The sequence below is a fragment of the Balaenoptera ricei genome, chromosome 3, assembly GCF_028023285.1.
Source record: "Balaenoptera ricei isolate mBalRic1 chromosome 3, mBalRic1.hap2, whole genome shotgun sequence".
In the NCBI taxonomy this organism is placed as follows: domain Eukaryota; kingdom Metazoa; phylum Chordata; class Mammalia; order Artiodactyla; family Balaenopteridae; genus Balaenoptera; species Balaenoptera ricei.
The window spans coordinates 76,543,898-76,557,807 of record NC_082641.1 but is presented as its reverse complement, the minus strand read 5'-3'; the positions used below and the strand labels follow the sequence as shown (position 1 = coordinate 76,557,807).

The window sequence follows — 13,910 nt, the reverse complement described above, 5'->3', positions numbered from 1 at the left end:
AAAATAATTTGTTAGTTTCATAAACTAATAATGATTGAACCCCAACATTGCCTGGATTTGAAAAATTCCTTAGGCCTTTCCATGCCCCAGAAGTGCAGCACTAATTAGAGTATAAGCCTGATATAACCGAGCCATAAATTTGTCCTGTCTCATAATACAAGATTTAGGCATTCCAGTGGATTTATAAATTTTGTTCTCTTCTTTGTATTATAGTGGAAGTCAACATGTACATATTTGATACATATATACATATATTAAAAATTTCCTTTTCTGTCATTTTTTGTAAGGCTAATCTCACTTTCACAGCTCCACCAGCTCAAAGGATGAGGGAACATATGCTTCTCCATATGCCCAGTGCCGACTCCTCAATGCATTTATTACTTGGAGCTTAGTGATTGAGGAATGTTTGTAATCTTTTATTTTTCCTTATAGTGAGTCATTCTACTGTACATTTCAAAATCTGTGATAAGTCGAAAGATCCAAGAATTGAGGTACATTTCAACAAACAGCTTCCCATCTGGTAAATGAGAGGTTTTATTTATAACCAGGTATTCAAATAAGTGGTATGAAATGACATTCAAATTATTTTGTCTTATTACACGTCTAAAGGACTGAGCAAAAACACAACCCTCCCTCCAATTCACTCTCCATACTGCAGCCAGGTCAGGAAACTCATCTGCCTTAAATTCTTCAACAGGTCCAAAGTCCCCACCTTGGCTAATGAGGCCCTCTATGAACTGGCCCCTGTCTTTCTTCTTCAAATTGTCTCTCAACAATCCCCTTCCTTTTCTAAACTCCATCAAACTGGATCTTTCAGTTCATTAAATGTATCCTTAAGTCAGCACTCAACTCAAGCAAACTACATAGGTAGGAAATGTTCAAAAACTAAGTCAATTTTAATACACAGCTTACTACCAACTAGCTGCTTTTCATCTACCAGACCCCGAGCAAGTTCTTGAAGTCAGCAGTTGGGGTTTAGGATAGAAACAGGGGCAGCCATTGTGAGGATCTGCTTCAGTGTTTCAGTCCAAAAGGCTCACCTAGTGGATTCTTCCTTTGGCACCATGTTTGGAATTACTGCAAGAGCTAGACCAATCTGGGAATACCCAAAGGAATTCAGAACTGCTGAACTGACAGACCTGTTTCCTCTGGTCTGAGGGTTAAATAATTACCCGCTTCTCTCTCCACCAGTGTTAGCTAGGGCACAAGTTTTCCTAGCTAACACTGCCTCACCAATTGCCAGGGAGTTTCTCTGTTTTGAGTTATGTTATCAGAGTCTCACGTGGGAAGCCTGAGTTGGTCCAAAGTTCAGGTGATCTTGTGCATCATAAGGTTGCGAGATGTTCCAAATGCCCCAAGCCAAACCAAAGGGGAGATGCTTCGAAATTTCATTTTACATCTTCAGATCCTCTCACTTTTGTTTAAACCAGCATTTTGGCAAAGCATCCTCTTTTTTTTAAGAGTTTATCTACCCATTTATGAGCATATGAGTCAATCAGCTAACATTTACAGAGCCTTAAATGTGCTTAGTTCATTGGTAAGAGCTTTGGGGTGTAAAACAAGTGTGCTCACAAGGCTTGAATCTGAGTGGAGAGATAAAGCTTTAATTGATGAAATAATAAAGTGCTAAAATCTGCATACTTGCTATAAGTTCTTTAATTCAGAGTGAGATAGACTGCTATGGAGAGAAAGTTCTAGTGAAGACTCTACAGAGAAAGTGATATTTTTGTGGCAAATTGAAGGATGGGTAAGATTAAATATAGGGTCATGTGGAGGTTGCTGCCCAGGTGGCAGCCAAGGTGGACCTGTAATGGGCACAAAGGCACAGAGGCAGGAAAGGTAATACCAACTAGGCCTATCCCTGCTACCTGTGCTCCAGAAAGCACTGCCTTCCACAGTGGTTCTCAAACCTTAGTGTGCATCAGAATCTCCTGGAGAGGGCTTGTTAAAACACAGATTTCTGGGGCCCATTCCCAGAATTTCTGATGGGGTAAGACCTGGGAATTTGCGTTTTTAACAAGTTCTCAGGGCTTCCCTGGTGGCACAGTGGTTAAGAATCCGCCTGCCAATGCAGGGCACACGGGTTCGAGCCCTGGTCTGGGAAGATCCCACATGCCGTGGAGCAACTAAGCCCGTGCGCCACAACTACTGAGCCTGCGTGCCACAACTACTGAAGCCCGTGCTCCTAGAGCCCGTGCTCCGCAACGAGAAGCCCCCGCAGTAAGAAGCCCACGCACCGCAACGAAGAGTAGCCCCCGCTCGTCGCAACTAGAGAAAGCCTGCACGCAGCAACACAGACCCAAATGCAGCCAAAAATAAATATATAAAATAAATAAATTTATAAAAAAAAAAACCAAAAACAAGTTCTCAGGTGATGCTGATGCTGTTGGTCCAGGGCCCAAGCTTTGGAAACCTTTGGTCTAGACTATGATGATGGTTCACCACTCAGTACATTTCATCTGGAAATGATGCTGCAAATCGTCTCTCTCAGCGATACTCTTTGTTCTGCTTTCTTCCACGCTAAAGCATATGGTCTTCTCAGTCACACCTTTACATTTCTCAATCTCATCTTTCCTTCCCAGTGCCACCCTAGTCCCACAACCCTTATCTCCACAATCAGATTGAGTTTGGTCATTTCCTGCCCTTTTTTTGTTGTAATTGTAAGCTGATATCAGATGCTGTGACCTTTAGTCAGTCTAAACCTTGAGACTTTAGAAGGAAAAAGTGAATAATGTTATCAGTGTTCAGTTTCTACCTTATTTCCTTATCTCTTGCAGATTCATTGGTAAATTAATGTGGTGATGTGGGGGACCTGATTTTAATTTTCTATTCAACACTGATTATAATTTCCCAAGTAGAAGCTTATTTGCCTTGGAATTATTTCTCTTTGATAAACTGATTACCCAAGTAGGTAGCAGTGTGACTGTTAGAGTGGTTCTGATAATTGCATGTTGATTTAAGGCTTTACATATTAAATAATTAGATTATGGTTGACCTTTGACAGAAGCTTTGAATTCCTTTCATTTTATCAGCAATCATAGTACATGGCAAATTAGTAGCCAAAACACATTGTAACTTCTCTCCATGAATAATGAAAGAAGTTAATAGCACATAGTAGGCACTCATGTATTTGTTGAGTGAACAAATAAATGCATTAAAAAATGCATAAATAATTTTTATTTGCTCCATGAAGCTAAAACAGACATAGTTCCATGAAATATACACATGGTTATTTTGTATCAGTTTTAAATTTGGCAGGTTACCAAATGTTAATTTGCTTTTAGCTAGTAGAGATTAAATGTAATTCCTTCCCTGAGCAGCCCTAAAGTAAGCAAGCATGAAAGCATTTTCACAGTAATCTGGGAGGAATTGACATTTAAAGGAGTTAGCATTACATCTGTACTTTAAAGCTATTAATTTCATAGATAAATTAACTTCATTACTCCATCTTTATCTTGCATTTTGAAAGGACTCCATCAGCTGGACGATTGACAGCCGAGGGTCAATTGAAACTGCTCTTATCCCAGCCAGGCTGTAATTGGAACCTGCTTCTGGAAACTCTACTGCATCATGATGGTCTTTTACTGAGAATCTTGCTAAAGAGCTCAAGTGAGTATTTGTAGTTATGAGAATGTCCTGAAAAAACCCAGTCATTGCTCAAGTTGAATGGAATTTTTTTTCCTACTTGAATGTTGGTAGAGGGATGAAACCAAATGCATTATATCAATAGTCAGGGGGGTTAGCAGCAGGCAAAATATTGAGTAACTTTATAAACCTATTGGAAAGATTGTTTTCAGGGATTCTGAATGAGGGCAAAAAATATTTTTATATAATACTGTCCTATCATAAACTATCATAATATAGAAATATATCAATATATGGGGTTTGAAATGCCTAAGAATATTATGGGAACACAGTTATATGTCCAAAACAGAAGTATCAATTAGACCTGAGAGAGCAAGAGAGAGAGAAAGGGAGAGAGAGATTGCTTTAGAGCCACATTAGACCTTTCAGTGGATCATGAAGAATGCTTATATAACTTATGAACAAGCAAGCATGGCTTACAGCCATATCCACTGGGGCATGGAGAAGTAATCATGAGAAAATTATGAGTGGAAATTGAGGAGTAATAGAAGACCATCCTTCTCTTAATTAGACTTTCTTTTTTCCCCTGTAAGTACTATTTTAGAAAATGGTAAGTAATGCTATGCCAATCTCATAGTATATCCTACTGCTCTCCTGCTACATCTATAAAGAGTTTTCTAACCATCTTCACATACCCCTACACATTTCTTCTGTTCTATACTACACGTGTAGCCAGATTAATTTTTATCAATCACTAGTTTCAGTATAGTTTTCTCTAATCAAAATCTTTTTTCTCTAGTTCCCCATCACCTACAGGAACAAATCCCTGTCCTTTGGCCATTCAAATATGGCCCCAGACTAGTTTTGTAAGCTTTTTCCCCACTATTCTCTTGTGTGTGTGTGCGCACGCACACACAATCACACACACACACACACCCACCCACCCATTTCAGCCATTGTCCCCAAAGCCCCATGCACATGCTCCTTCCACACCTTGGCTCACCCATTTTTCCTACTTGAAAGACCCTCCATAGACAGCCCAGCCTCCACCAATGGGCAAAGGCCACTGATGTTCCAGATCTCTGAACACTGTAGCTCACGCTGATGTGTCCCTCCCTCCCCTGAACTTCACAGTGTCTGTTATGGTGGCTGCTGCCCTTAGCTTACTCTGCCTTGTATTCTTATTATATCTGTATATGAATGAGGCAAATGTTACCAGGCCCGACCAGCCTGTTGGTATACAAATGAGGTTCATAGCATCCCCAGTCCAGATCGTTCCAGTCATTTCTGGAATTTGTGGTTTCTCAGATCTGCTCATGACCAGTTCCCCATATTCTTCTCTTCCGTACACCTTGACGTTTGCTTCCCAAAAGCCACTTAGGGGAAGTGCCTCACTGCTGAGCCCTTTGCTTCTCTCCAGGTGCTCTCAAATTCATAAAATCTTGTGGTGCCAAAGGTCACTACAACTCCTCCAGTGTCACTGTGTTCCAAGGAGAAGTTCAGAGGTTACCTCTCCTCGAAACCCTGAATCTGACTTTATTCTCTTAGCCCCCAAGCAGTACTCTGTGGGCCTTAAATCTTACAGAGTTGAACTGAAACCATTATCTTTACCTTCAATATCTATAACTCCACTCTCCTAAAGGGAAAACAGGTGCTAGGGAAACTAATTGCTCAAGTAGCCAACATATATTGTTTACTTATTAGGTGTCAGGCACTGTGATTCTTAAAACCTTATGAAGTAAATATAATTATTTTCGTCATGTTAAAAATAACATTAGAGTTCAAGATAATGTTATTTGCCAAGAGACACATGTAGCTGATAAATGGTGGGTAACCCAGGATTCTGAACCCAGCTGGAGCTTTCTTTCCCCTACCCTTCTGTACAAATACTCTTGCAAATTAAATCCTGGAGTGGACCAGGGGTATCTGCAAGAACTGTAATCTGTCCACTCTCAGGTTGAATCAACCAGGACACCCCAGTGCACATGCATTTAACTGTTCTTTCCAGCTAGGTAATTAGTGCTGATCATAGATTTTTATTTTCATATTCCTCCTCAAGCTAACACAGTACTTTTTACAGAAAAAGTCCAGTGACTGGCCAGTGATCTATTAGAATATAAAATATGGAGCTTCCATTAAACTTTATAATCTGAGCTTTCAGGCAAGGTGACTACACAACACAGATAGTATCTGACATGGCTGGAGAGTTACTCTAATATAACTCATGAAACTCATGGGCATGGTCCCAGAAGAGAAATGGTTTCCTCTTGATAGAGTTATATAGAACAGCCTGGAAAAACAATTGCGATCAAACATTGGACTATACTGATATAGCCACTAAGTATAGGAATAGCAACTGTGGTTAAATGAATATTTAACCATGTTTTCTTACAAAAAAATTCCACATTTACTTACCAAAAATATTACATCTACCTTTTGTACGTATAACATGATATTGTTTTTGAGGGACTTACAGGTTATTAAAGGTACTATATTGTATCTCCTTCAGTTCTGGTTCTTATGGAATACGGAAGTGTATTTACCCAATCTGCTCAAATATCTATCAGTTTTTGCAAAGGTTGTTAGGTGTTTGATCAGGGCTACATAACTGCTTTGGTATTGTATTGAATTTTATTAGCTACTTCAAATACTGTAAGGATGAAGTGACAGAATTTACTAATCGATTGATTGACTGACTTATTAAGCTGCAGTAGAAACCTTGTCACTTTAATTTAGAAACAGTATATTCAGGGAATCTTATTAACCAGACTAAGATGGAAATTATTATGCACCTAAAAATACATACATAATATTTTTTCAGAGATTTTGTTTTCATTGAATACCATTTGGTAATTTAGAAGTTTGATCATATTTTTAGGAAAGCAAAATTTTAGAGTAAAATATGCTGATTAGGTGTTCCAAGCATCATAACTATTGGGCTTTTTATGTGAGAGTTTTCCTTTATAAATAGTGTCTTTTTGGTCTAATTGATAAAATTTAACTTCTGTTAAATTGGCTCAGGAATAAGAATAGAGATTTTAAATACATATTTTTATTTTTATTTATTTGGCTGCATCGGGTCTTATTTGTGGCGCATGGGATCTTTGTTGCTGCATGTAGGATATTCATTGCAGTATGCGGGCTCTTAGTTGCGGCGTGTGGACTCTTTAGTTGTGGCATGCATGCGGGATCTAGTTCCTTAACCAGGGATCGAACCCAGGCCCCCTACATTGGAGGCACGGAGTCTTAGCCACTGGATAACCAGGGAAGTCCCTAAATACATATTTTTATTGTACATATTTTAAAACAAGGTCCTCTTCATCCAATAAGCAATTATTAAATTATGTTAGGTAGAGAATTTTTCTTGATAGACAACCATATATTATAAAGATTAAAATATATGAGGTTTATCTCTTTTATATCTGTAGCTTTTGGTCTTGCTCTATGAAAATGATTTATCAGAATTTCTATTTATTTTAAAAAGAATCAGCTGAGCATATATGGAAATAACTTTCTTGTAATATGAGATACAACTTCACTGAAGGTCAGAAGATAGTAAAATTTAATAAATGAATGAATAGTAAAATTTTAATTTATTCATTAATAATAAAAAAATCATAGGCTGCAAGCTTCTAGGAAGCTTGGATAAGGTTCAATGGGCATGAGAAGGTAATGTTTGTTGGTTTTATTTTTAAGATGGGCCATCCTAAATTTGAAGGAAAAAAACCTCTCAACTACAAATGTTTATAGAAAATTTTAAATTTGTAAGACACTATTTTGGATTAGTGACATTAAAAACCCAGGGCAATTGTTTTGACATTACCTCACTGAGGCCACATGCCCTTAACCAGTTTCTTGTGACATCAAAAGAACAAATATTTGGCAATTTTCCAGTTGTTAGCAGGTGGCCTTTTCCTGCTAGTGACATTTGAATGAAGTGTAACTAACTTTCTTTCCTTTGCCCATTGCCCCAAGAATGATTCTCAGTGAAACTTCTTGGCTTCTGGTGATTTTCAGTAATAACATAACAACCACAACCAGCTAGCAAACACGTAATGTTTAACATGTTCTAGACACTGCTTCTGAGTCTTTTTTTTTTTTTTTTTCTTCACACACACACACTGTATTTTATTTTTACAAGAGATAAATCGACTGACACCAAGCATTGTACATGGATGACCACAACAAAAGCAACAATGATTGCAATTACCAAACATGAAACACACTCATACTATGTGCTTCTGAGTCTTTAAATGTGTTCACTCACTGAATCCTCAAAACAAACTCTGTGTGGTAGGTACAATTATCACCTCCATTTTACAGATGAGGAAAGTGAGACATAGAGAAATCAAGTCGTTTGTCCAAGTCACACAGCTAATAATCAGCAAAGCAGGATCTGATTCAGACAGCCGGTGTGCAGTCTGTGCTTTCACCCACCACACCTGCAAAGCATCCTGGCAGAGCCACAGAAAGTTTACAAAATTGCAGGCTTGCACAATTTATGAGAACTATCAGGAACCTCTATCGTGGATAATTTTGCTAGTACAATCTGTACTTTTCAACCTTGTAACAAAGTGCCAAAAGATAGTCAAGAAAGTGACCTACAGAGAATTCTCAATAAATGGCTGCCACCACTACAAAGGCTTGGTTGACTTAACATGAATTAATCAATTCAAATTCTCTGACTTTATGGTTAATGTTTTCTTGATCTCTTGGGTAATGAGGAATATTGTGGCAGAAGCTTGGTGTTTTGCTGGACATTATGTGTGTGTGAGTTTCATTTTATGCTGTTTCATGACTGTCTTGAAGGAAGTGACCAAAAGTAAAAATATGCTCCCTCTTGGTACCCTTAGTGCACCTAACTTCAATGTCCTTGGCTGCTTTCACTAGTGACAACATCTGTATTCTTACTTGTTCAATATTTTTTTCTTTGCTGGATTTGTACCCTGTTCTTAGCAAGAACAGTAGAATCATATTTGTGTGTTCTCACCTTAGTCTTTCCAACCAAGGATCCTATCCGCGAATGATGACAGACTAGCCTAGAATATCAGTGGTCTCCATAGAATTACTACAGTCCCAGAAACAGTTATCATCTAGGGTCTGTGCTGAGTCTCCATGAGGGTAGGGTGGTTGTAGGGTGTGATTATGTAAAGCAAGGCTTCTGGACTTTACAGTGCAAAAACATTACCTGGGGAACTGGTTAAAACTGCAGATTCTGGTTCAGTAGGTCTTGAGTGGGACCTGAGATTCTGCATTTCTAACAAGCTCCCGGGTAATGCTGCTCTTGTTGCTGCTAGCCCCTGGACCACCTTTTGAGGAGCAGGGCCATCGAACAAGGTATCTGTTGCTCTAGATGGCAAAAAATTTGGGTATGTGCTTTGTCTTTCCAATGTATTATGCTTTTAAAGAGACATGATTTACTTAAGATTATTTATAATCCATTTTGTCAGAACGTTCACAGAAGTCAGAAAGCTTGGTCTTATTCAAATACAGAACTGATTACATCACTCCCCTGCTAAAAACCTTTAGTGGCTGCCCACTACTTATAGAGTACAGACCCTAATCCTTAAGACACAAGCAATGCCCGTTGTGCTCTGCCAATGGCTGACTTGTCCAGCATCGGGTCCATGCAAGCTTAACATGCATATTCTGGTCTAGGTTGTGCATCTTAGATTTGTATATTTATAATAGCAATGTCCCTGTAGAAGTATCTTGAGAAAAGAGGGAGATGCTCCAACACCAGTGACCTTTCAATTAATTGGCCCAAATTCCACGTTCTCTCCTGTTACAGAACCTTTGAAATGTTATTTTTTTGAGCCTAGAATCTTCTTCCTTTTCATTTTCCTGGCACCTGATAATCATCTTTTAGCTTCAGTATTACTTCCTAGGAAGTCATCTTTGATCATCCCATAACGTCCCACCATAATTCCTTTCGTAACACTCGTCACAATTTTAAGTGAAAGGTTAAATGACATAGTTCCGTATTTAGTCCCTGTGTCAGCCGCTGCAAGCTCCAGAAGGGCAGGGACAGCTCGTCATTGTTCCCCAGTACTTGGCTTGGTTCTCGACACTTGAGACAGGTACTGAGCACATAGAAGGAGCATAAAAAGTATTTGTGAATGAATGAAATTTCCAGGAAAAAATTCTACTTCATTCATTAGCGTTGTGATCTGTCTAAACTTCAGTTTCCCCATTTCTAAATTAGGGTACTAATAATGACCTTAAGTGTTTATTTTGAGGTTTAAAAAAGTAAATAGGGACTACCCTGGTGGCGCAGTGGATAAGACTCCACGCTCCCAATGCAGGGGGCCCGTGTTCAATCCCTGATCTAGATCCCACATGCGTGCTGCAACTAAGAGTTCGCATGCCACAACTAAGGAGCCCGCCTGCCACAACTAAGGAGCCCGCCTGCCACAACTAAAACCCGGCACAACCAAATAAATAAATTAAAAAAAAAAAAAACCTAATTAGAAAAAGTAAATAAACATAAAGCACCATTTTTTGACACCTAGTAGGTACTTAATTTCTATTAGATTCTTTTCTTCTTATACACTCTCTGGAAAAATATGCTTGATATATTTTTCTTCTCTCATCACTCCTCCTGTGCTCTCCATGCAGTGGTCTTTCCCTCAGCTTCTCAGTAACTCTCCCCTCCATCCAAGCATAGATTTGTCTCCAGGAGGTGGGTTTCCCCTTTGACATCTTTGGCCTGAAAAGATGTTGCCTTAGCAGCTCTCATGGGTGTGAAGATGAGAACTGGACCAAATAAATAGTCCCAAGTTTTATATATTATAGCACTTCTTGAGAATCTTTGTATATAGCTTGGGAGATTGGTAATATAAATTTTGCTATGATGCTTCATCTACACAGAATCAGATCTAATTTGGCTTGACAGTGGCTGAAATTTTTTATATTCTGTCTCTTCCTGGCACCTAGAAAATGTCTAATATATCTATAGGAACATGTTTCTTCTTCAGTAGTTAATGTGCTTCTAGTGTTAGCATGTAAATGATTTGGCATTATATTACGAGTGATACTATTATCATGAATTTATGTAGTATCTTTTCCCCAACAACTCAAAGTGATTTAACATATTATTTCATTTATGACCCTTGGATCATTAGGACTTTTGCGAATGAGGAAACTTAGATACAGAGAAATTGAGCAAATTGCGCACTTGGTGTTTAAGTGGTCCTTCTTAGAAGAATGGACAGCTATTATTTCATGAAAGTATATCTATTGTTTTTAAATAAATTCTAAAATGAAAACATGAGACTTTGTGGAGACATTTATTCCTGGAAATGAGAAATATTATCCTTCTGAATTAATTTCTAAAAATGTTGGGTCACGATTTTATAAATACATTCTCTATTCAACTAATATTTAATGGGCATCCACTAGGTACAAGACACTGTTCTCAGCTGGAGATATAGTGGTAAACATGACGCCATATTGCCTTCATATTCTGGGGGATTAATTGCTGGGGAAACATGGGGAGGACAGACCTTATAAAGTAAAAAATATATATAAAAATTAGATAAGTTCAGTTGCTAATAAGTACCATGAGGTGCTTTTCTAAAACAGAGTGACTGATAAGAGATTGATGTATTGGGTGATAAAGAAAGGCTGCTTGAAGAGCTAACACCTACTTTTGCTTGTGAGTTATTTGGGAATAGGCGGAAGATGTCCTTATGTAGTATTAGATGTTTGGAATATATGTATGCTTTCTTCCAGTATTCTGGAATAGGAGTCAGCAAACTTTTTCTATAGAGGGCCAGATGGACTATAGATAGAGGGCTTTGTAGGCCACACAGTCTCCATCACAACTACCGACCTCTACCATTATAGCAGGTACAGACCATACATAAGCAAATGACATGGCTGTGCAGGGGAGGAAAAAGTTTTCCTTAGCTTTCTTACGGTCACTGGCTGGGTTTGAAAATTAAACTGACAAAGATAGAGAGTAACAGGATAAAAGCATACAAATTTATTTAATATAAGTTTTACATGACACAAGAGACTTCATAAGGAAATGAAGATCCAAAGAAACAGAAAATATCTTTATGCTAGGTTTAATGAAGAATGGACAGTGGTGGAGAAATATGATAGGTCAAGGAGTATGAGGTTAAGTGTAACAAATTGGGGGAAACTTAGCAAGGCTTATTTGCTAGGATTCTTCTCAGCATCGTTTCAACTTCAGAGACAAGGATGCACCTTTCCTCCTGGTATAGGGCGGGCACCTCTGATGTGAGGGTTTCATGACCTGTTTCAGGGGAGAAGGGCAGGGGGAAGGTCAGAGCGACCTTCCTGCTTCTGCTCTTTTCTCAAGCTCCTTCGGCTTAAAATATTAAATATGCCAAGGTGCCATATTTTGGGGTAGCATTCCTGAACCTCATCACCAGTATTCCAATGGAACTTTATTTATGGACACTGAAATTTGAATTTCACATAATTTTTGTGTGTCACAAATCACATTCTACTTTTGATGTTTTTCAGCGATTTGAAAATGTAAAAACCATCCTTAGCTGTGGACCTTACTGAAACAGGCATCAGGCTGGACATGTCTCCTGGGCTATAGTTGCCAACCCTTGTTCTAGAATATTGTGCAGCACCCAAGCGCCCACAGTGGCTTTATCACTTCTCTGCAAGGTGGTCATTTGGCATGAGGACCTGCACCTAGACCTAGCATGGTGCTTTTTTCGGAGACTATGGGAGAGAAGTTAAACAGCCCATTCTCTTTAACTTAAGAAGTTAGAGGGACCATTCCTGCTGGAGAGATAGGCTTGGTGTCTGCCTTACAGAAGGAATTTCTCTTTGAAATAACTTTAACTCAGTTTCACATTCTGTGGACTTTGTGCTTATTCAGGAGCACAGGTGGAGCTCAAAACTTGCCCCTTACTCCTTAGGGCTGCCAGTTGCAGAATTTGGACCAATAGTGCACTTATGCTTAGTGGTCTTTTTTTGGCACAGGCTGCTTAAATGGAGAGTGCCCACTGAAGAGTGAAAAGTGCTAAGATGTTAAGTAAAAACCAGGCCATGCCTTGCTTAAATAAACTGGGTATGTCTAACTTGGAGAAGAAAAGAACTAGAGGAGGCAGGATAGCGATCTTCAAATATGTTAAGTCTTCACGTAAAAAAGAAAACAATAATAGGCTGTCCAATTCAACACGTGGACATGCTTGGGAATAAGTTAAAAGGAAATGGATTTTGGCTGTCAGTCTGTCAGTCAAAAACCCTGAATTGTCATCCCTAATGATAACTGAGGAAGTGCTCTTCTTTTCTCTATTCACTAAAGAGACTTGCCCAGATTTCTGTAGTCCTTTCAGATAAGTGCTCTCGCTATATTTTTTAAATGCAAAACAGTTTGGTAACTTGAGCTGTCCAGCAGAGGGACGGCTGCCTTGAATGGTAGTGGATATCCCACCCCTGAAAGTATTCAAAAGCAAGCTAGGTCACTATTGTCACAGATGCTGGAAGATGTTTTATTTATTCACTCAGCAAAGATTTATTCATTTATTGACCAAATATTTACTGACCTCCCTGTGAGGTGCCTTCCAGCCATATAATCACATTATGTTTCTTAATCAGTTAGAACTTGATATAAATCTGTGGGGTAAGAGTCAAAGTTTTTTTTTTTTTTTTTTTTAAACATCTTTATTGAAGTATAATTGCCTTACAATGGTGTGTTAGCTTCTGCTTTATAACAAAGTTAATCAGTTATACGAGTCAAAGTTTTAAAGACCTATTTTGGCTGTGTTTTGTTAGTCTTGCCAGTGCCTACTGCTAAAGCAAAATTCCTCTTGCTCCACAAATGATGCTTTTGAATTAAAATTAAATCCAACTTTGGTGACCTGGTTAGTAATTTCTTTTCCAATTGACAATTTTCTTATGCAGAATAGCCCTTTGTGCTTCTACCTTGTTCCTTTTCCATTTGAACTGCTCACATTGATTTGCAAACCTAAATGGCTTAAAGGTAATGTAAGAGACTCTTTGCAAACATGATTCCTAGATTCAGTTTTATTGAATAGTAATCTTGCTAGACACAATACTAGAAAAGGGTTTCATGGTCAAAAATACTTAGAAACACTATGTGTATACTAAAATACCTTCGTAGAGAGTCACAGAGCTCATGAATAATTAAAGGCTGTGAAAAATCCTGCAGAAAACAAAAGTGTTTACTATTGTTGGAGCCAGCACTTCCAGGACATATGTGCTACCCATTAACATCCCACAAAACACACTTTGGAAAATCTTGCTTTCTAAGAAGCATGAGGAAGAATCCTAGTAGACATAGGTCCATACAGCCAGAACTGTTTCAAAGAGGT

The 13,910-nt window shown here is 38.5% G+C and overlaps 1 protein-coding gene across 8 annotated transcripts in view; it reads left to right on the top strand.

Moving 5' to 3' along the window:
• Positions 1 to 13,910, top strand: part of KIAA0825 (KIAA0825 ortholog) — a 404,031-nt gene that overhangs the window by 156,176 nt on the left and 233,945 nt on the right. For all 8 annotated transcript variants that reach the window (XM_059916768.1, XM_059916769.1, XM_059916770.1 and 5 more), the window contains one exon: positions 3,470 to 3,609. In XM_059916768.1, the coding sequence (XP_059772751.1) occupies positions 3,470 to 3,609 (140 nt within the window). The remainder of the gene's footprint in view (positions 1 to 3,469; positions 3,610 to 13,910) is intronic.